Source organism: Cololabis saira, chromosome 4 (genome assembly GCF_033807715.1).
Source record: "Cololabis saira isolate AMF1-May2022 chromosome 4, fColSai1.1, whole genome shotgun sequence".
Lineage (NCBI taxonomy): Eukaryota > Metazoa > Chordata > Actinopteri > Beloniformes > Belonidae > Cololabis > Cololabis saira.
In genome coordinates, this window is record NC_084590.1 from 52,516,109 (window position 1) to 52,537,316 (window position 21,208).

The following is a 21,208-nucleotide window of genomic DNA, read 5'->3' on the forward strand; positions in this document are numbered from 1 at the left end:
AGGAGAAAGTTCACTTTATTAACGGCTTATCAGCTCCGGTTTTGGTCGGTTAGATGTTTGAAAAACTCACGTAGACCTTTTCTCTGTTTAATTAGAGTCTTTTCTTTACAAATATAGCCGGTTATGTCAGCTGCTAGTTACAGTAGCTCTGAGTGTTTTTGTGTTTTTGAGCATTTTTGTACTTTGTCGCGTTTTTTTCAATCACAAACTTCAGTCAGAAGTTTAATATAGATACATGATTGGTGACGTGTGGAGAGTCTATTTTTACTCTTTAAAATGGCACAGTAAGATCCTCTCAGTTACTCAAGGACACGACAAGACAAGCAACAAAGAGAGAAACTGCTCATCTACTGATTAACGCTGCGCTACTTCCCGGCTGTTTAATCTGTCTGTACTTATATTAGAGGTTTTACCTTTCTGACATTTCGCCTGCAAATCCAACTACGTTTGTTTAGGTTGTATTTACCCACAATGCCGTGCATCGTAGTCCAGACTGAGGTGCACGTTTTCCAGCGGACCAGGTTTTGCACATTCACATACCCCAAAGAAATATTTCCATCTTTCCACAACTCGTCCATGAAGCTTTCAGGCAGGACTGGTTTATAGTTTATAGTTTTATTTCAGGCAGGACTGGTTTATAGTTTATAGTTTTATTTCAGGCAGGACTGGTTTATAGTTTATAGTTTTATTTCAGGCAGGACTGGTTTATAGTTTATAGTTTTATTTCAGGCAGGACTGGTTTGTTCAGTTCAGACATTAGTGTAATGTCTAGTTCAGACTTCTGTGTGGCAAGTGTCCTTTTACTTTTGATAGAACCCTTAAATGATAAAAAACGTTTTTTATGACTGAGCTGACATGGTGATCATATTTTAGCTCATCATCAAATATCACCCCAAGATTCTTTACAGGAGACTTAAATTTAGGTGCGAGGGGAAAGTCTGCTGGACCACAAACCCAAACATTACATTACATTACATTACATTACATTACATTACATAGAGGGGAAGATTTCCTTTTATTATGCACTTCGAGAAAAAAGTTGAAATGTCGAGATTAATGTTGAAATACAATTTCAAGAATAAAGTCAAAATTTGGAGAATAAAGTAGAAATGTCAAGAATACAGTTGAGAATTTTGAGATTAAAGTCGACATTTCGCCTTTTTTCTCAACATTTCAACTTTATTCTCGACATTTTGACTTTCTTCTCGAAATTTTGACTTTTTTCTCGAAGGGCATAATGAAACAAAAATATTCCTCCTCTAAAATATCATTTTTATTTTTCTCCAGCCTTGCCCTGATTCTCTAACTTTAAGGTCATCCAGGATTTCAGCTGGACAATCAAACAATGTCTTCAAAGTGTCACTGGATTTTTGTGTCAATGGCAAATAAATCTGCACGTCATCGGCATATCGATGAAAAGAGATGTTGTGTTTCTTGAAAATTTACCTTAGTGGCAGCACATACAGCAGGAAGAGAAGTGGTCCAAGGACGGAGCCCTGAGGGACCCCAGAGGTGAATTCACCTAACGGCAGTGGTCCCCAACCCCCGGGCCACGGCCCGGTACCGGGCCGTGGGTCATTTGGTACCGGGCTGCACAGAGAGAAAAAAAAAAATATTAAAAAATAATTTCTGTAGAATCCCCGACTGATGATGGTTGACTCTCAAACTGATGGTTCACAATGTTTTTATTCCTTGGATGTAAATACACTGCAAACACACCGTAAGAGCTATAAAGGAATAAAATAAAATAAAATAGTTAGTCTTTCTACATTCATATAAGTTTAACTTAAATACAGACCGACGCAGCTGCTCGCTCGGTTGGCAATAAAGCTACCACAATACATGAGCGACCAAACTCAAGCTGGACATAAATACGGTATAAAATTTGCACAAATCCTCATCAGCAGGTGCTTTTTGTGTCAGTTAGGCTCCACTTTAGCATTCCTGACACTAGTTTAGTCTTTCAGACACACTTTCTACTGCCGTTAAACTTTTACCGTTAAAGTCCGAAGCGCCGGATGTTTACAATGTCACGGTGAGACGCCTTCAAAATAAAAGCACTAAATATCGCTCTACTTAATATATAACAATAAAATAAAAGCCTGGCTTTAAATAACGTTAATGAGAAAACAAACATAAAAACACATTTATAGAAACACTGATATTATAGTTAATTTACAATTTCCATTATTTCATTTTATTTCTTCAAAAATGATGTTTTTTATTATTATTATTATTATTATTATTATTATTATTATTATTATTATTATTATTATTATTATTATTATTATTATTATTACTACTACTATAGCGAAAATACCACAGTTTTTAATGCCGGTCATTTTATTTAGTTTTTATCAGCTACACCTTTAGATTGGGCCGTGAAAATATTGTCAGACATTAAACCGGTCCGCGGTGCAGAAAAGGTTGGGGACCACTGCCTAACGGGACAGTAAAACTCTGATCTACCAGGGAAGTTCTGACCTGCCGTTGTTCATGTTCATGTTCTGGGTGTCTGAAAACGCCTGGATACTTCTGTTTCAATACATATTATATAAATACAATTGAAGTGAATAGATAATGTGAAGAAGATAAACTCTAGAGCAAAAGCAGCTCCATGAAACTGTCCTGCCAGAAATGCTTAACATAAACCAATAAATACCTGACATGACAATGAACACTAGGGTCACCACCTTTCAGAAATAGAAATAAGTCACGCCCTGATTTCAGCAACGCAGGCGCCAAAGAAAGTACATCCCCAAAACTTCTAAAATGCATAGAAATGTGTTTATTTTATATGAAAAAACAAAATGCTTTGATTTAAAGTTTAAAGTGCTTTAATAGCATTGAACTTGCATGACTGTACAGGCAGACAACCATGTAGCAACTGAAATGCTATGTACGTCACATCAGCCCAGATGTTTTATATGCAAGTAAATCTAATATAGCTACAGGTGAAGGTTGGGAAATTAGAATTTGGTGTAAAAGTTAATTTATTTCAATAATTCAACTTAACGGGTGAGACTAATATATTACCTAGTCTCATTACATGCAAAGTAAGATATATTAAGCCTTTATCTGTTATCATTTTGATGATTAAATTGTTTATTGATTTCATAAAATATTCAAACTTTTTGAGATTTTTTAGTTGAGGTTTTCATAAACTGAGCCATAGTCATCAAAATTATAAAATTATAACAAATAAAGGCATGCAACTTTTGCATGTTGTGGGTAATAATATATTTAATATATTTGTTTCACCTTAGTTGAATTTACTGAAACTGAAGTGACATGACAACAATAAATAACATTGTTAACATATGTTGTCTTTAATGTCTTTAATGTTTCCTGTACTTTATTTTGTTCATTATTGTTAGTTAGTTGTTCATGTGTGTGCGGGTGTGACAGACATGCATCATGGGACAATTGTGAAATATGGAATAAACTGCGTTCCATATTGGTTCAATACAGAACGTAACTTTTAATTCCCAATGACGTAACAATTCCGTATTTCCAGGGACGGGTGTTGATGCTGACGAACCTTCATGATGCTCAGATAAAACCTGCGCTCACGTCTGTCACATCACTGATGCTGGAATTGTTTTCTTTTCTGCAGAACCTAAATCTGCCTGTAAACTCGGCCGGTCGGCATCGACGTCAGGAGTCCCGTCGCCGGCGGCAACGTCGCAGCGTCACCTGCATGAGTCGCATCACCCTGCCCTCAGCCAGGTAACGCACCTGACCCAACCCTCACCCTAACCATAACCCTAACCCTCACCCTAACCCTAACCCTCACCCTAACCCTAACCCTAGCCCTCAGCCAGGTAACGCACCTGACCCTAACCCTCACCCCTAACCCTAACCCTAACCCCTAACCCTAATCCTAACCCTAACCCAACCCTAACCCCTAACCCTAATCCTAACCCTAACCCTAACCCAACCCTAACCCTAACCCTAACCCTAACCCTCAGCCAGGTAACGCACCTGACCCAACCCTCACCCTAACCCTAACCCAACCCTCACCCTAACCCTGACCCTAACCCTAACCCTGACCCTAACCCTAACCCTGACCCTAACCCTAACCCTAACCCTAACCCTAACCCTAACTCTAACCCCGCCCTCAGCCAGGTAACGCACCTGACCCAACCCTAACCCTAACCCTGTGGGGAAGAAGTTCGCTCCCGCCTATGCCAACATTTATATGGCGGATTGGGAGCGAACTCTCTTCCCCAAATGCCCAAAATTACCTCTAATATATATGAGATACTTGGACGACATTTTTGGCATTTGGTGACATTCTGATGAAGAGTTTGTTGAATTCATTGACATTTTAAATCATCATCATGGACGAATTACAGTGAATTTCGACTTACGAAAAGAACAGTTAAACTTTTTAGACACTCAAGTTTTATTTATTAAAAAAGAAAAAAGAAAAGAAAAAGAGAGAGAAAAGAAAAAGAGAAAAACAAAAAGAAAAAAAGAAATCTAAAACCTAACCCCGCCCTGAACCAGGTAACCCACCTGACCCAACCCTAACTCTGACCCTAACTAACCCTAACCTGCCTGTCACCGTCTGTCGTCTGTCGTCTGTTTTTTGTCTGTTGTCTGTCCTTATGTCCTCATGTCTGTTGTCTGTTGTCCTCATGTCTGTTGTCCTTATGTCCTTATGTCCTCATGTCTGTTGTCTGTTGTCCTTATGTGCTCATGTCTGTCTGCTCCGTGTCTTGACCTGGTTTGTTTGACGTGTCCACACAGGACTGACCTGAACAACAGAAACCTATTTCAGAGAGACAGAGGCTTCAACCGAGCAGCTCAACCTCTTTACAGGAACTTTTTCAATATTTATTCAGTCTTTGGTATTGTGTCGCCTGAATTAACCTCTTTTTGCAACACTTTATTTTAAAACCTTAAACTAACATTGTAACTGCCGTGTTAGTTTAGTTAGTTTACATTTGTTTATCCTCCCGTTGTTTGGTTCCTGCCTGTAATGCAGATTAATTAACAGATTAATTGACGGACCAGCAAACAATAGATGAGCTCTCTAACAAAGATTGCAGATAAAAGAAATAAACACTTAAAGAATGAAAAAGGATAATGTTTCTATATATGTGAAGTGATGTGTTAAGGCCAAATTATATTGTGCATGGTCCGTCAATGAATTGTGTGGTACGGAAACTCGGTCTGCAGTAATTAGTTCCACCTCTAGGAATACTGCGTTACAGGTAAGAACCAAAAACGGATAAACCAAATAAACTAACTGACAACACGGCAGTTACAAACAAACCTCGGTGTCATTATTAACACAGTTTCACACTAAAAATAACATTAAACATTAAACATTAAACTAATCTAACATTAAACTAATCTAACTAACCCAGCAGGTTTCATCTCCTAAATAACATTATCATCAGAATCTGAATGAAAAAATCCCAGAACTGACTGAACCATCTGGTCCGACTAACACCCAGATCCTGGTCCTGGTCCTGGTCCAGGTCCTGACCCCAGTCCTGACCCCGTCTCATTTCCAGTCCCCCCCTAACCCTAACCCTGATTTAAGGGTGCTTTCACACCTGTCCTGTTTGGAGCAGTTGTACCGGAACAGGGAACGTTTCCCCCTAAAGATGGGAACGTTGGGTACATGTGAACACAGCAATCGCGCTCTGAAACGGCACAAAACAAGCGAGCAGAGATCCTAGGAGAGGTTCGGGTTCAGTTCTCGGCCCGATTCCATTCGAGACCTGAAACGGTTAATTTTTTTTATTTGTAGTGACAACATAATCCACACAGCAAACGATACAACTCCATTCATGTGTATGTGCGACCGCGGCGCAAGGAGAAGAGTCGGCGCAGCCTCCACCCCAGTCCTCCCCCACCCTCCTCTCTTATTGGACGAGCCGAGATGTCGTCCCAGCGCGGCACGTGAAATTAAAAAATGTTCGATTCGGGCAGGGTTTGCGCAGCGCAAACACTGCGGCAGGCGCCTCTGGCCCGCCGCTGAGCTCTGCTCTGCGCCGGTAGCTCATACATGAATGGGTAAAGGCTGATTTATGGTTCCGCGTTACACCAACGCAGAGCCTACGCCGTACCCTACGCCGTAAGCTCTGCGTTGGTGTAACGCAGAACCATAAATCAACCTAAAGCCAACGCTGCAGTCTGCGCTGCACTGAAAGGGGCGTGTTGTTTTTCCCGAGGTGCAGAAGAGGAAACTCCTTCCACGTTCATTCGACCAATCAGAGAGCAGCTGGTTCATGGCATTTCTTAACAGCTTTGAAACGGTACAGACGTTTGCCTTGTGAACACAAACTCCATAAACGAGGAACGGAACAACTGTATCGATTTAGCCCCTGAATCGGAACAAAACAAACGGGCCACAGGTCTGAAAGCACCCTTAAACTCTATCCTGTCCTCAGTCCAGATCCCAGTCCTGATCCTGACCCTGATCCTGACCCTGATCCTGATCCTGATCCTGACCCTGATCCTGATCCCAGTCCTGATTCCAATCCCAATCCCACCCTCAGTCCTGACCCTGATCCTGATCCCAGTCCTGATTCCAATCCCAATCCCACCCTCAGTCCTGACCCTGATCCTGACCCTGACCCTGATCCTGATCCCAGTCCTGATCCTGATCCCAGTTCTAACGCTGGTTGCCATGGTGATAAAACTAATGACCTTTTCCAGCTCAAATAAAAAGCAGGAATTTCCATCTTCCACTGTCAGAAACTATTTATACATCTGTCTTTAAACTTCCTTAAATGTGCTATTTCCTGCTGGAATAAATAATAAAACGTTACATCAAATGTTCCAGATTCTTCATTCCTACATGACAGAACATTCAGCTTTGAGGCAAAACAGTTTACACCAGAGAAATAGAATCAATCTGCAGTAACAGTGGATCACAACACGGTGCAGAAAAATAAGAATAAGAATAAGAATAAGAATAAGAATAAGAATAAGTGCAGCTAAGACGACGTTCCAGTGCAGTTTAGGAAGTTGAATAGAGAGTGTAGTTAACGACTAGTGCACCTAAAAGCAAGCACCTCGGGAAGGGATTTCACGGTGTCCCCATGGCTTCCAGAGCGACCGCGCCAGACCTTTTGTTCTGGTTTTGGTTATTCTTTATTCTTCCACCCAGTTGCACAATGTTCTCGGAGGAACGTTTAAGGAAAGGGTTTTATTTAACAAACTATCTGGATTGTGTAGCTGGTTCAGGGGAATCCTGGGACTCAGGACTGGGGCTTCATTTAGCATCGATGTGTCCAGAGGATCCGGGGGTGAGGAGACGCCGGGGAGGACGCCGACGTTGGACCGTCTGAGTGGAGGAACGTTGGACAGGTCGTACTATCAGGACGATCTCCGGGGGACGGGGGACAGCGTGGGTCTGAAGGATCCAAAAGTTTTAGTTTGTCTGATCAAGGTTTGCAGGAAGTTGCTCAGGAGAGGATTCCACACAAGAGGGTTTTTGCAGGAGCTCAGGAGAAGTCCAACGGAGTTCCTGGAGGAGACACCAGAGGAGGACAAGTACTTAAACTAGTGATGGAGTTCCTGGAGGAGACACCAGAGGAGGACAAGTACTTAAACTAGTGATGGAGTTCCTGGAGGAGACACCAGAGGAGGACAAATACTTAAACTAGTGATGGAGTTCCTGGAGGAGACACCAGAGGAGGACAAGTACTTAAACTAGTGATGGAGTTCCTGGAGGAGACACCAGAGGAGGACAAATACTTAAACTAGTGATGGAGTTCCTGGAGGAGACACCAGAGGACAACAAGTACTTAAACTAGTGATGGAGTTCCTGGTGGAGACACCAGAGGAGGACAAGTACTTAAACTAGTGATGGAGTTCCTGGAGGAGACACCAGAGGAGGACAAGTACTTAAACTAGTGATGGAGTTCCTGGAGGAGACACCAGAGGAGGACAAATACTTAAACTAGTGATGGAGTTCCTGGAGGAGACACCAGAGGAGGACAAGTACTTAAACTAGTGATGGAGTTCCTGGAGGAGACACCAGAGGAGGACAAGTACTTAAACTAGTGATGGAGTTCCTGGAGGAGACACCAGAGGAGGACAAGTACTTAAACTAGTGATGGAGTTCCTGGAGGAGACACCAGAGGACAACAAGTACTTAAACTAGTGATGGAGTTCCTGGAGGAGACACCAGAGGACAACAAGTACTTAAACTAGTGATGGAATGAAGGACGCTGGTCCGTCACACCAGAGTGAAACCCTGTATCGTTTCCTGTGTCACTGTAACAAAAAGGATCATGTGACCAGAACAGGAAGTGTTTATGAGGGAAAAAACGGTATTGATTTGTTGCAGATTTGTAGGATGGAGTTTAGTTTAGTAATAATAATAATTATTATTATTTTAGTTGTCATATGTCTGTCATATTCTGGATTTGTGCTCTCACCTTGTTCTGAGTTCATGGATCGAGACCCATTACAATATTGGAAAACTAACCAGAAAAAATATCCATCCCTTTATCATCAAATCAAATCAAATTCATTTTATTGTCATGGAGTTAGCAGCCTGTCCAAGAGGACAAAACAGAGACAGAACCAATGACGACATGGGACATGGGTAGGACAGAACCAGAGACAACATAGGACATGGGTAGGCGGGTGCTGAGGCCGCTGGCCGTTAGTGTCGCTGTAATGTCCCAAGGTGGTGGTAATTGGCTCGATAGGGACATTAACATGTGTATACCCAAAAATGAAAGAAATGGAATACTGACAAATGGGTAAAGTGAACAGAAAAGACTTGTTTATTAACTAAAAGCCTCTGAAAATCCAACAACACAAAAGGTTACGGGAAGGGACTGGTGGTGCCAAATAAAGAGTATAATCAAAACAATGCTATTCTAATAGTCAACAAAATCTAACCTACCTAGCCAAAATAAAACTTCCTTCTCTACCTAAAAAAAGAAGTTACAACATGTGGCACTCACCTCTAACCTGGTGTACATAACAAAAAATTACCTATGTGATGCAGTGTACAGGGTACCCCATCTTACCCTGTCCCTTCCCCGTAAGGACCTGAGTGAGAAGGTTTGCAAACTGAAAATGCACTACTGGGGAAGGTTAACTGAGGACTCAAACTAAGAAACAAAGTACTGAGACTGTTGGCTGGAGCACAGGAGGAGCAGCTGGAGGAGAAGAGCCTGATGGCTGGGACACAGGTGCTTTATATCTGGTGACGAGCTGAATTGATTGGTGGGACCGCTGAGTGGTGGCCCAACCGGTGGAGGGGGAACCGAGTGGAGGGAATGGGCTGGACCTGTGAGTATGAGACAGAGTGGAGGGAGAGAGAGAGAAGCAGGAGCAAAGAGGAGAAAACACCAAACTGCCCCCCCATACCAGTACACGTAACAGCCGCCGTTAGCGCCGCCTTTATCATTAGCTGAGAAAGGATGACACTGGGGAAGAGGAGGGGGAGAAATACGTCTTCACACTGTGTGGACGCAGTATGAAGAAAAACACCTCAGCACGGAGAAGCGCCACACTCATGGGGTGAGGGGGTGAGGGGGTGAGGGGGTGAGGGGGTGAGGGGGTGAGGGGGATACGGATGTGTGTTAGCGGTAAGTCTGTGAACTTTGCCCCAGATCTTCCTCAGCCATCGTCCCTCATGTTATCAGCTCTGTTTAGTTCTGATGCAGGTCCACGGGTGTCCTGGGGGCGGGAGGGGTTAGGGTTAGGTGGGGGGGTTAGGGTTAGGGTTTGTTTGTTTGTTTGTTTTATTACGATCCCCATTAGCTTTTGCAAAAAGCAGCAGCTATTCTTCCTGGGGTCGTCATACACTCGTAGGTGACAATACAGTGTACACACAATACAAACCAAACAGAAGAAATACTAATTCACAAATATATACAAAAACACAAAAATTCACACATACAAAACATATAAACAAGAAAACATACAAGACAAGCTCCTACATTGAATCATCACGAATACTTTGTTACATTACAAAGATGCCATGACCCAACAATATGAGTTAAATATTTAATTATTTAATTAATTAGTTATTAAATATTAATTCTTAAAATTTTGTGTTGAATAATAATCTTTTAATTTCATTTTAAAACTCAGCACATTTTTCTGTTGCGTTATATAATCAAGAAGTAAATTCCACTCCCTCATTGCTCTGTATAATACTGTGCCAGCAGATGTGTTCGATTTCGGTAAGGTAAAGCAACCTCTAGCAGCATGTCTTGTTGAGGGTTAGGGTTAGGTGTCCTGGGGCGGGAGGGGTTAGGGTTAGGGTTAGGGTTATATGTCCTGGGGGGGGGGTTAGGGTTAGGTGTCCTGGGGTCGGGGGGGCGGGGCGGGGGTCTACTGGGAACGTCTTGTTTTTATTCCTGCAGACCAACCAACTCAGTCTAGTTCTGATGGTTCTGTAGGTTAAGGTTAGGGTTAGGGTTAGGGTTAGGGTTAGGGTTAGGGTTAGGTTAGGGTTAGTTTAGTGATTACGGCCCATGAGGGGAACCAATACGCTTCTGCCTCCTACGCTCGTTAGCGATTCCAGAGATTGCTGAAGGTAGTGTTGCACTCTCCATCGTACATCCAGTTTGAGATCCGTATGCACTAAAGTACTTTGTCAGTAGCGTATGGTGCGGTACCTCTGCGTTAGTCTCAGAGTTTTGTTATGAGATGTGGTGTATTGTGTATTAGGGTAACTGGGTACCCCTTATGAGTGCAGTCGGATTATGGAGGATCCGGTGTCTTCGTATGTGGCTAGTGGGTGCACTTTGAGAGGAGAGTTGTGAGTTTTAAAGGGGGGGGGGGGGGGGTGTTGGGGTTAGGGTTAGGTGCGGGGGGTCTACTGGGAGCAGAGCGTCTTGTTTTTATTCCTCCAAACCAACCAGCTCGGTTTAGTTCTGATGCAGGTCCACCGGTGTCCTGGGGGCGGGGGGTCTTACCCCCACAGGGAGGGGTCCTGTGGCTGTGCGGCGACGCCACCATGTTGGAGATTATTATGATATTGATAGTTATGATGATGATGATGATGATGATGATGGTGAGGATGATGATGATGATGATGATGATGATGAAGGTGATGATGATGATGATGATGATGATGATGATGATGATGATGATGAAGGTGATGATAGTGATAGTGATGAAGGTGGTGATGATGAAGGTGATGATGATGATGGTTCTGGTGGTGATGAAGGTCTCTCCTCTTCCTCAGATGCCGTGGCTGTGCGGCGACGCCACCATGATGGAGATGATTGAGAGGAAGAGGGTTCTGTGCCGGGAGATCCGCCAGCGTCCCGACAGGAACCTGCTGAAGCAGGAGAGCCTTCCCATCCTGCCCTGGAGGAGGAAGCAGCCGCCGCCGTACTCGGCCCCGCCCACGGCCACGGGCCCCGCCCCCGGGGGGCTCTGGGACACGGCCATCTGACCACAGGCCCCGCCCACGGCTACGGGCCCCGCCCCCGGGGGGCTCTGGGACACGGCCATCTAGCCAGAGGCCCCGCCCACGGCCACGGGCCCCGCCCCCGGGGGACTCTGGGACACGGCCATCTAGCCAGAGGCCCCGCCCACGGCCACGGGCCCCACCCCCGGGGGGCTCTGGGACACGGCCATCTGACCACAGGCCCCGCCCACCCCACAGGCCCCGCCCCCGCCGTGCTCTGGGACACCAGGGCCCCGCCCACCGCCACAGGCCCCGCCCACCGCCACAATTAAATACATCTTCACACTGAATATCATATATAATAGGGGGGCTGATAAGAGGAGGGGGCAGGAAGGCGTTGGATATGGGGAGAGGGGGGGGCGTGTCAGTGTGTATGTGAGAGTCTGTGACGCGATAAGTCTGAGAACCTTTTGCCCAGAGAGCAGCCAAGCGTCCTTGATGTTATCGGGCAGCGGTACAGTTCTGGGAGGGAGATCCGCAGGTGTTTGGGAGAGGGGGAGGGTTGAGTTGGGTGCAGAGCGTCATGTTTACATTCCTCCAGGGAGATTGTGAAGAAGAGGCTTGCCAGCCGCTCCTTCAAGGCCAAATCTAATCAACAATTTGCAGGCAGCTCAGTAATTTTCCGTCTGCTTTCCAGTCTTCTGGTTCCTCAATAAACTCCGATCAGACGAATTTGTGATCAATCCCCGCCAAGCCGGGTGCCCAGCTTCTCCAAGGTGTTCTCCATCTTGTTAAAGAGCTCAAAGACCCCTGCTAACCTACGATTCTGTTCAATAATCGCATCCAGCTTGCGGCCCTGGCCACCCAACGTTACAGTCTGAGTGCGGAGCCCCGTGCTCAATCCTGCAGCAGCTTCAGCAGCTCAGAAAGGGCCAGAACGGCTCCCGTAGACTTACGCGATTGTCGATAGGCCCGGAAGATCCCCACTCCAATTAGAATAAATCCTGCTGTCATAATCAGGGACACGACCTCCTCCACTTCCTGCTGTCAGTCAAAATCACAGTCCAGTGCAGTTTTAAATTTATTAAATTAGTCGTTCAGTCCGAGATAATTTACAGCTTATTGAAGGAAACTGATCTGGTTTCCTTCAGGGGGCGTGGCCACGGGGGGGGGCGTGGTCACACGTCTAGGGGCGTGGTCACCGGTGCCGGGGCGTGGTCACGGGTGTAGCACAGCTATTCTGTTGTCTTCTGTTATTTTTTTATCTGTAAAAGATTCAGATGTTTTAAAGTCTGACAGTCGTGTAGCAGAAAGATTATTTATGAATCCTCTATGTAAAAAAAAAAGGCCAAACATGTCAATCAAACATGTTGCGATATTTAAAAATGAAATGAAAAGGTGATAATTGTGTGTGTAAAAGAAGTTGGATGTGATTCTTTTTATATTTAAGACAAACTATTTTCAAAATGAGAATATTTTGTCAGAAATGTGTTGGTTTGGTTTCACCCGCTGTCTCAGAAACTCCTGAACGCACCGCCGCTTGAATCCAGTTTCAATCCGGTTTCAAACCGCTTTAATCCAGTTTCACTCCGGTTTCAAACCGCTTTAATCCAGTTTCACTCCGGTTTGAATCCAGTTTGACTCCAGTTCAATTCCAGTTTAATTCCAGTTTAACCCCAGTTTAACTCCAGTTTGACTCCAGTTTGACTCCAGTTTAACTCCAGTTTAACTGCAGTTTAACCCCAGTTTAACTCCAGTTTGACTCCAGATTGACTCCAGTTTAACTCCAGTTTAACTCCAGTTTAACTCCAGTTTAACCCCAGTTTAACTCCAGTTTGACTCCAGTTTGATTCCAGTTTAACTACAGTTTAACTCCAGTTTGACTCCAGTTTGACTCCAGTTTGACTCCAGTTTGACACCAGTTTAACTCCAGTTTAACTCCAGTTTGATTCCAGTTTGACTCCAGTTTAACTCCAGTTTAACTCCAGTTTAACTCCAGTTTGACTCCAGTTTAACTCCAGTTTGACTCCAGTTTGACTCCAGTTTGACACCAGTTTAACTCCAGTTTAACTCCAGTTTGATTCCAGTTTGACTCCAGTTTAACTCCAGTTTAACTCCAGTTTAACTCCAGTTTGACTCCAGTTTAACTCCAGTTTAACTCCAGTTTAACTCCAGTTTAACCCCAGTTTAACTCCAGTTTGACTCCAGTTTGACTCCAGTTTAACTCCCATTTGACTCCAGTTTGACTCCAGTTTGACTCCAGTTTGACTCCAGTTTGACTCCAGTTTAACTCCAGTTTGACTCCAGTTTAACTCCAGTTTGACTCCAGTTTAACTCCAGTTAAACTCCAGTTTGACTCCAGTTTGACTCCAGTTTGACTCCAGTTTAACTCCAGTTTGACTCCAGTTTAACTCCAGTTTAACTCCAGTTTAACTCCAGTTTAACCCCAGTTTAACTCCAGTTTGACTCCAGTTTGACTCCAGTTTAACTCCAGTTTGACACCAGTTTAACTCCCATTTGACTCCAGTTTGACTCCAGTTTGACTCCAGTTTGACTCCAGTTTGACTCCAGTTTAACTCCAGTTTGACTCCAGTTTAATTCCAGTTTAACTCCAGTTTGACTCCAGTTTAACTCCAGTTTAACTCCAGTTTGATTCCAGTTTGACTCCAGTTTAACTCCAGTTGGACTCCAGTTTGACTCCAGTTTAACTCCAGTTTGACTCCAGTTTGACTCCAGTTTAACTCCAGTTTAACTCCAGTTTAACTGCAGTTTGACTCCAGTTTGACTCCAGTTTGACTCCAGTTTGACTCCAGTTTAATTCCAGTTTGACTCCAGTTTGACTCCAGTTTAACTCCAGTTTAACTCCAGTTTAACTGCAGTTTGACTCCAGTTTGACTCCAGTTTGACTCCAGTTTGACTCCAGTTTAATTCCAGTTTGACTCCAGTTTGACTCCAGTTTGACTCCAGTTTGACTCCAGTTTAACTCCAGTTTAACTGCAGTTTGACTCCAGTTTGACTCCAGTTTGACTCCAGTTTAACTCCAGTTTAACTCCAGTTTAACTCCAGTTTGACTCCAGTTTGACTCCAGTTTAATTCCAGTTTAACTCCAGTTTGACTCCAGTTTAACTCCAGTTTAACTCCAGTTTAACTGCAGTTTGACTCCAGTTTGACTCCAGTTTAACTCCAGTTTAACTCCAGTTTAACTCCAGTTTAACTCCAGTTTGACTCCAGTTTAATTCCAGTTTAACTCCAGTTTGACTCCAGTTTGACTCCAGTTTAACTCCAGTTTAACTCCAGTTTGACTCCAGTTTGACTCCAGTTTAACTCCAGTTAGACTCCAGTTTGACTCCAGTTTAACTCCAGTTTAACTCCAGTTTAACTCCAGTTTGACTGCAGTTTAACCCCAGTTTAACTCCAGTTTAACTCCAGTTTAACCCCAGTTTAACTCCAGTTTAACTCCAGTTTGACTCCAGTTTAACTCCAGTTTAACTCCAGTTTAACTCCAGTTTGACTCCAGTTTAACTCCAGTTTAACTCCAGTTTAACTCCAGTTTGACTCCAGTTTGACTCCAGTTTAACTCCAGTTTAACTCCAGTTTAACTCCAGTTTGACTCCAGTTTAACTCCAGTTTAACTCCAGTTTAACTCCAGTTTGACTCCAGTTTAACTCCAGTTTAGCTCCAGTTTGACTCCAGTTTAACTCCAGTTTGACTCCAGTTTGACTCCAGTTTAACTTCAGTTTAACTCCAGTTTGACTCCAGTTTAACTCCAGTTTAACTCCAGTTTAACCCCAGTTTAACTCCAGTTTAACTCCAGTTTAACCCCAGTTTAACTCCAGTTTAACTCCAGTTTAACTCCAGTTTAACTCCAGTTTGACTCCAGTTTAACTCCAGTTTGACTCCAGTTTGACTCCAGTTTGACTCCAGTTTAACTCCAGTTTAACTCCAGTTTAACTCCAGTTTAACTCCAGTTTAACTCCAGTTTAACTCCAGTTTGACGGCGTGTTCTCCAATATTTAACTGGAGTCAAACATACGTCTAAAAGTGAAACTGGATTTAAACTTGTGTGTTAAACTGGAGTTAAACGAGAGTCAAATTGAAGCCGGAGGGGAAAATAAAATGATAAATGTGAAATAAACACCAGATCCAACGTGAGGCCTCGGCTTAGCGTTGGATCTTTTATTCCTAACTCTTTAACTCTTTAACTCTTTAACTCTTAAACTAACCCGTCACTCATCGTAACCTGGGAGTCATGTGACCTGGAGTCATGTGACCTGGTCATGTGACCTGGTCATGTGACCAGTCATGTGACCTGCAGGTCATGTGACCTGGGAGTCATGTGACCTGCAGGTCATGTGACCTGGTCATGTGACCTGGTCATGTGACCTGGTCATGTGACCTGGTCATGTGACCTGCAGGTCATGTGACCTGGGAGTCATGTGACCTGCAGGTCATGTGACCTGCAGGTCATGTGACCTGGTCATGTGACCTGGTCATGTGACCAGTCATGTGACCTGGGCTGTTTTTGGGACAGCAAATAAACATATGGATCGATGTTAAAATCAAAGGAACTAGGAAACCGGGGCAAAGCATGCTGGGAAAACTGATGACAGTTGTAGAAATATCTTTCCTGCTTCTAAACAAAGTCTTCGCTGTCGTCAAACAAAGTGCACTTGCTTTTCACTCCAACACAACAGGAAGAAGAAATAAAACTTTATCTGACTTTATCCTCCAGTTTTCCCACCGCCCTGGAACGTGACACCATCTACTGCAATCCCACAATGCAACAGTGAGACTGAGCGTGCTCAGTAGAGAGAGACTGAGCATGCTCAGTAGAGAGAGACTGAGCATGCTCAGTAGAGAGAGACTGAGCATGCTCAGTAGAGAGAGACTGAGCATGCTCAGTAGAGAGAGACTGAGCATGCTCAGTAGAGAGAGACTGAGCATGCTCAGTAGAGAGAGACTGAGCACGCTCAGTAGAGAGAGACTGAGCACGCTCAGTAGAGAGAGACTGAGCACGCTCAGTAGAGAGAGACTGAGCACGCTCAGTCTGTACTGAGCACGCTCAGTACAGACTGAGCGTGCTCAGTACAGAGATGTTGAAGTTTAGAGAGAAACCCCCAGAACCCGAGGAGGAAACTCCAACACAAACTGCTGGGAATCGGACCAGGAACCTTCTGGCTGTGACGCAACAGCACGACCGTTACACCACTGTTCAGTCACGTGACCTCAGAGGTCACCTGATGAACGTTGTCTCTGTGACAGATGAACAGATGAACGTTGTCACTGTGACAGATGAACAGATGAACGTTGTCTCTGTGACAGATGAACAGATGAACGTTGTCACTGTGACAGATGAACGTTGTCACTGTGACAGATGAACAGATGAACGTTGTCACTGTGACAGATGAACAGATGAACGTTGTCACTGTGACAGATGAACAGATGAACGTTGTCACTGTGACAGATGAACGTTGTCACTGTGACAGATGAACGTTGTCACTGTGACAGATGAACGTTGTCACTGTGACAGATGAACGTTGTCTCTGGGACAGATGAACGTTGTCTCTGGGACAGACTAACGTGTCCAGTTTTAAGGCTGAGCTTCTCTGAGTGTTTATTTTTATTAAATCGTGAGGAGAAAAGTGTCTGATTATTGTGACTGTTTTCATTTCAGCAATGACGGAAATAAACTGGGTTTTTACTAACCAGCCTGATTTACTTTATTTGTGTCAGTTTGTTATGCAAGTAACGACATTTACAGGACTGTCTCAGAAAATAAGAATATTGTGATAAAGTTCTTTATTTTCTGTAATGCAAAAACATCATCCATTCTGGATTCATTACAAATCAACTGAAATATTACAAGCCTTTTATTATTTTAATATTGTTGATCATGGCTTACTATCCTATCTCAAAAAATTAGAATATTCTGGGAATCTTAATCTTAAACTGTAAGCCATAATCAGCAATATTAAAATAATAAAAGGCTTGCAATATTTCAGTTGATTTGTAATGAATCCAGAATGGATGACATTTTTGTTTTTTTAATTGGATTACAGAAAATAAAGAACTTTATCACAATATTCTAATTTTCTGAGACAGTCCTGTATTATTAATAAATAAAATAAAAATAATAAAAATGCTCTATTAATGAATGAGGTTAAACATATCAAATAGTTTGACATTGACTCAGAGTTTTGTGTTTTGAGTTCAGAGATTCTGTAATGCTATATATATATATATATATATATATATATATATATATATATATATATATATATATATATATATATATATATATATATATATATATATATATATATATATATATATATATATAGACTATATATTTATATATATATATATATATATATATATATATATATATATATATATATATATATATATATATATATATATATATATATATATATATATATATATATATATATATATATATATATAATCAGGGGTGCACACAAGCCGGGACTCCAGGACTACAGGTTTTAGATGTTTCTCCGTCTTCAACACCTGATTCCAATCACTGATCGTCATCAACATCATCAAGGTTTACACAGGAACCACAGGAACCAGAACCAGAACCAGGACCAGGTCCAGGTCCAGCTCTGTTGGAGACGCAGCTTTGATCTGCTAGGAACCAGAACCAGAACCAGAACCAGAACCAGGTCCAGGTCTGTTAGAGACGCAGCTTTGATCTGCTAGGAACCAGAACCAGGTCCAGGTCCAGGTCCAGGTCCAGCTCTGTTGGAGACGCAGCTTTGATCTGCTAGGAACCAGAACCAGAACCAGAACCAGGTCCAGGTCTGTTGGAGACGCAGCTTTGATCTGCTAGGAACCAGAACCAGAACCAGAACCAGGTCCAGGTCTGTTGGAGACGCAGCTTTGATCTGCTAGGAACCAGAACCAGAACCAGGTCCAGGTCCAGGTCCAGGTCCAGGTCCAGGTCCAGGTCCAGCTCTGTTGGAGACGCAGCTTTGATCTGCTAGGAACCAGAACCAGAACCAGAACCAGGTCCAGGTCTGTTGGAGACGCAGCTTTGATCTGCTAGGAACCAGAACCAGAACCAGAACCAGGTCCAGGTCTGTTGGAGACGCAGCTTTGATCTGCTAGGACCAGAACCAGAACCAGGTCCAGGTCTGTTGGAGACTTCTCTATCAGGGGTGTGTTGAGGAAACATCTAAAACGTGCATGAACGAGCATGAATTAAATCATTACATGTTCCATTATTTGACCGTGTACTGTTGACCCTACACTGGTAGAGCATGGATCTGCTGTGTCTGCTTAGTATTGTGTAACTTTCCCAGCGCTTATATTATAATTATACTGTATATTACATTAAAGGACCAGTTTGTAGATTCTGACAACATATGGTGGTTAAACGGAATATTGACTGGTCGTCTCTACGGAGGATCCACTTCTATGTTCATAGAAATCATTCATGGTTCATTATTAGCATTTTGAGCAGGATTGTTGTCAAGGAATATCAATTTAAAATTGGAATCAAGCAGTGCAGGGCAGTCACTAGGGTCGCCACCCGTCCCGTAAAATACGGAATTGTCCTTTATTTGAGAAAAAAATGTTGCGTCCCTTATTGAACTAATACGGGACACGATTTGTACCATATTTTCATTAACTTTTACACCATATTCTAGTTGAATTATTGAAATAAATTAACTTTTACACCATATTCTAGTTGAATTATTGAAATAAATTAACTTTACACCATATTCTAGTTGAATTATTGAAATAAATTAACTTTACACCATATTCTAGTTGAATTATTGAAATAAATTAACTTTTACACCATATTCTAGTTGAATTATTGAAATAAATTAACTTTTACACCATATTCTAGTTGAATTATTGAAATAAATTAACTTTTACACCATATTCTAGTTGAATTATTGAAATAAATTAACTTTTACACCATATTCTAGTTGAATTATTGAAATAAATAACTTTTACACCATATTCTAGTTGAAACTTTAAAGATACAATACAAACCAATCTGCATTCAATCTTTATAAAGGATGTAGATGAAACTGAGATCATTGACATTGTGAGGAAATTTAAGAATAAAAAGTCCACTGACTGGCTAGGGTTAGACATGGCCCTAGTTAAAAACATTATATACTGCATAGCCAAACCTCTTGCTCACATTTGTAACCAATCTTTTCAAAAAGGTACATTCCCTAATCAGATGAAAATAGCCAAAGTCATCCCAATTTATAAAAACGGAGACAGACACTTATTTACTAATTATAGACCCATTTCACTGCTCCCACAATTCTCCAAGATATTGGAAAAATTATTTGTGCTTAGACTTGACAACTACATTGAAAAATACAATCTTCTGTGTGATCAACAATTTGGCTTCAGAACTAACAGATCAACTTCAATGGCAGTGATGAGTTTAGTAGAGCAGGTCTCTACAGCCATTGACAACAACAAACTTACTGCAGCTGTGTTCATTGACCTCAGTAAAGCATTTGACAACTGTTGATCATGAATTGTTGATGAAGAAATTGGAGAAATATGGAATCAGAGGGACTGCGTACCAGTGGTTAAAAAGCTACCTTGCAGACCGTTACCAATATGTACAAATTAGGGAAACCAAATCAGCTTTTTTGAAAATAAAAAGTGGAGTCCCTCAAGGGTCGGTTCTGGGGCCCAAACTTTTCATACTATATATTAATGACATTGTTAATGTATCAAGGCTCTTTAAATGCGTCCTATTTGCAGATGACACTAGTTTGCTTTGCCATGGTACAAATCTGGAGCAGCTCCTGAGAACAGTGGAAGGGGAGATGGATTTTATGAAAAAGTGGTTTGACGCCAATAAACTTTCCCTACATTTAAGCAAGACCCAAACTTTTAATATTTGGAAACCGAAAGATCAATGAAGAAATTTCTATCAAAATCAACAATATTCCCATTGAAAGAGTAACAGAATACAAATTCCTTGGAACACTCATTGATCATAAATTAAAATGGAAATCACACATTAATTATGTCAAAAAGAAAATGTCTAGAACTATTGCAATTATAAATAAATCAAAAGAATTTTTAAATTCAAAGTCACTTAACCTTTTGTATTGTTCCCTTGTAGTTCCATACATGTCTTACTGTGTGGAGATGTGGGGAAACACATACAAGACCCATCTAAAACCCATTTTTGTATTACAGAAACGAATAATACGTATAATAAAGAAAAAAAACGTTCCATGAGCCAACCAACGCTGTTTTTATAAATTTAAATACTCTCAAATTCTGGGATATAGTTAAGTTGCAAACTTTATTGGTCCCATTCAAAGCTCACAACAATCTCCTTCCACACAGCATACAGGAGCTGTTCCAAATCCAGGAGAACAAATATCAACTGAGAAATGCTGGTTCGTTCAAAAACCAAAAGGCAAGAACAAAGTCAAAAGAACATTGTATTTCAGTAAATGGTGTAAAACTATGGAATTGTTGCGAAAAGGACTTAAGAATGTGTAGTTCAATCCATACCTTCAAAAGAATGTTTAAAATTAAGACTATCAACGGGTATAAAAAAATACTGTAACAAACTGTACGGATATATTCTAATTCATTGACATCAAATTTCATAGTGGTTTCATAGTATTATTACTGGGCTTTTGTTTGCTTCTTCGCATCCACCAATATATGATAGTGTAACAGATGTGTTATTGTTGTGCGTGCGTGCATGCGTGCGTGCGTGCGTGCGTGTGTGTGTGTGTGTGTGTTGATTGTATGATAATAGGGTAGGCATCACAAGCTCATGCTTCAGCCTACACCTTTTTTGGTCACATCTTTTGAGCCATCTCTTTAGTT

The 21,208-nt window shown here is 42.1% G+C and overlaps 1 protein-coding gene across 3 annotated transcripts in view; it reads left to right on the forward strand.

Moving 5' to 3' along the window:
* Window positions 1-11,672, forward strand: part of nyap2a (neuronal tyrosine-phosphorylated phosphoinositide-3-kinase adaptor 2a) — a 32,961-nt gene extending 21,289 nt beyond the window's left edge. For 2 of the 3 annotated variants that reach the window (XM_061720483.1, XM_061720482.1), the window contains exons 6-7: window positions 3,617-3,729; window positions 11,186-11,672. In XM_061720483.1, coding sequence (XP_061576467.1) covers window positions 3,617-3,729; window positions 11,186-11,398 — 326 coding nt within the window. In that variant the 3' untranslated portion in view covers window positions 11,399-11,672. Of the gene's footprint in view, window positions 1-3,616; window positions 3,730-4,755; window positions 5,032-11,185 lie in introns of those variants that run through there. The other variant, XM_061720484.1, reaches the window with a different exon arrangement.
* Window positions 11,673-21,208: the final 9,536 nt, after the last annotated feature.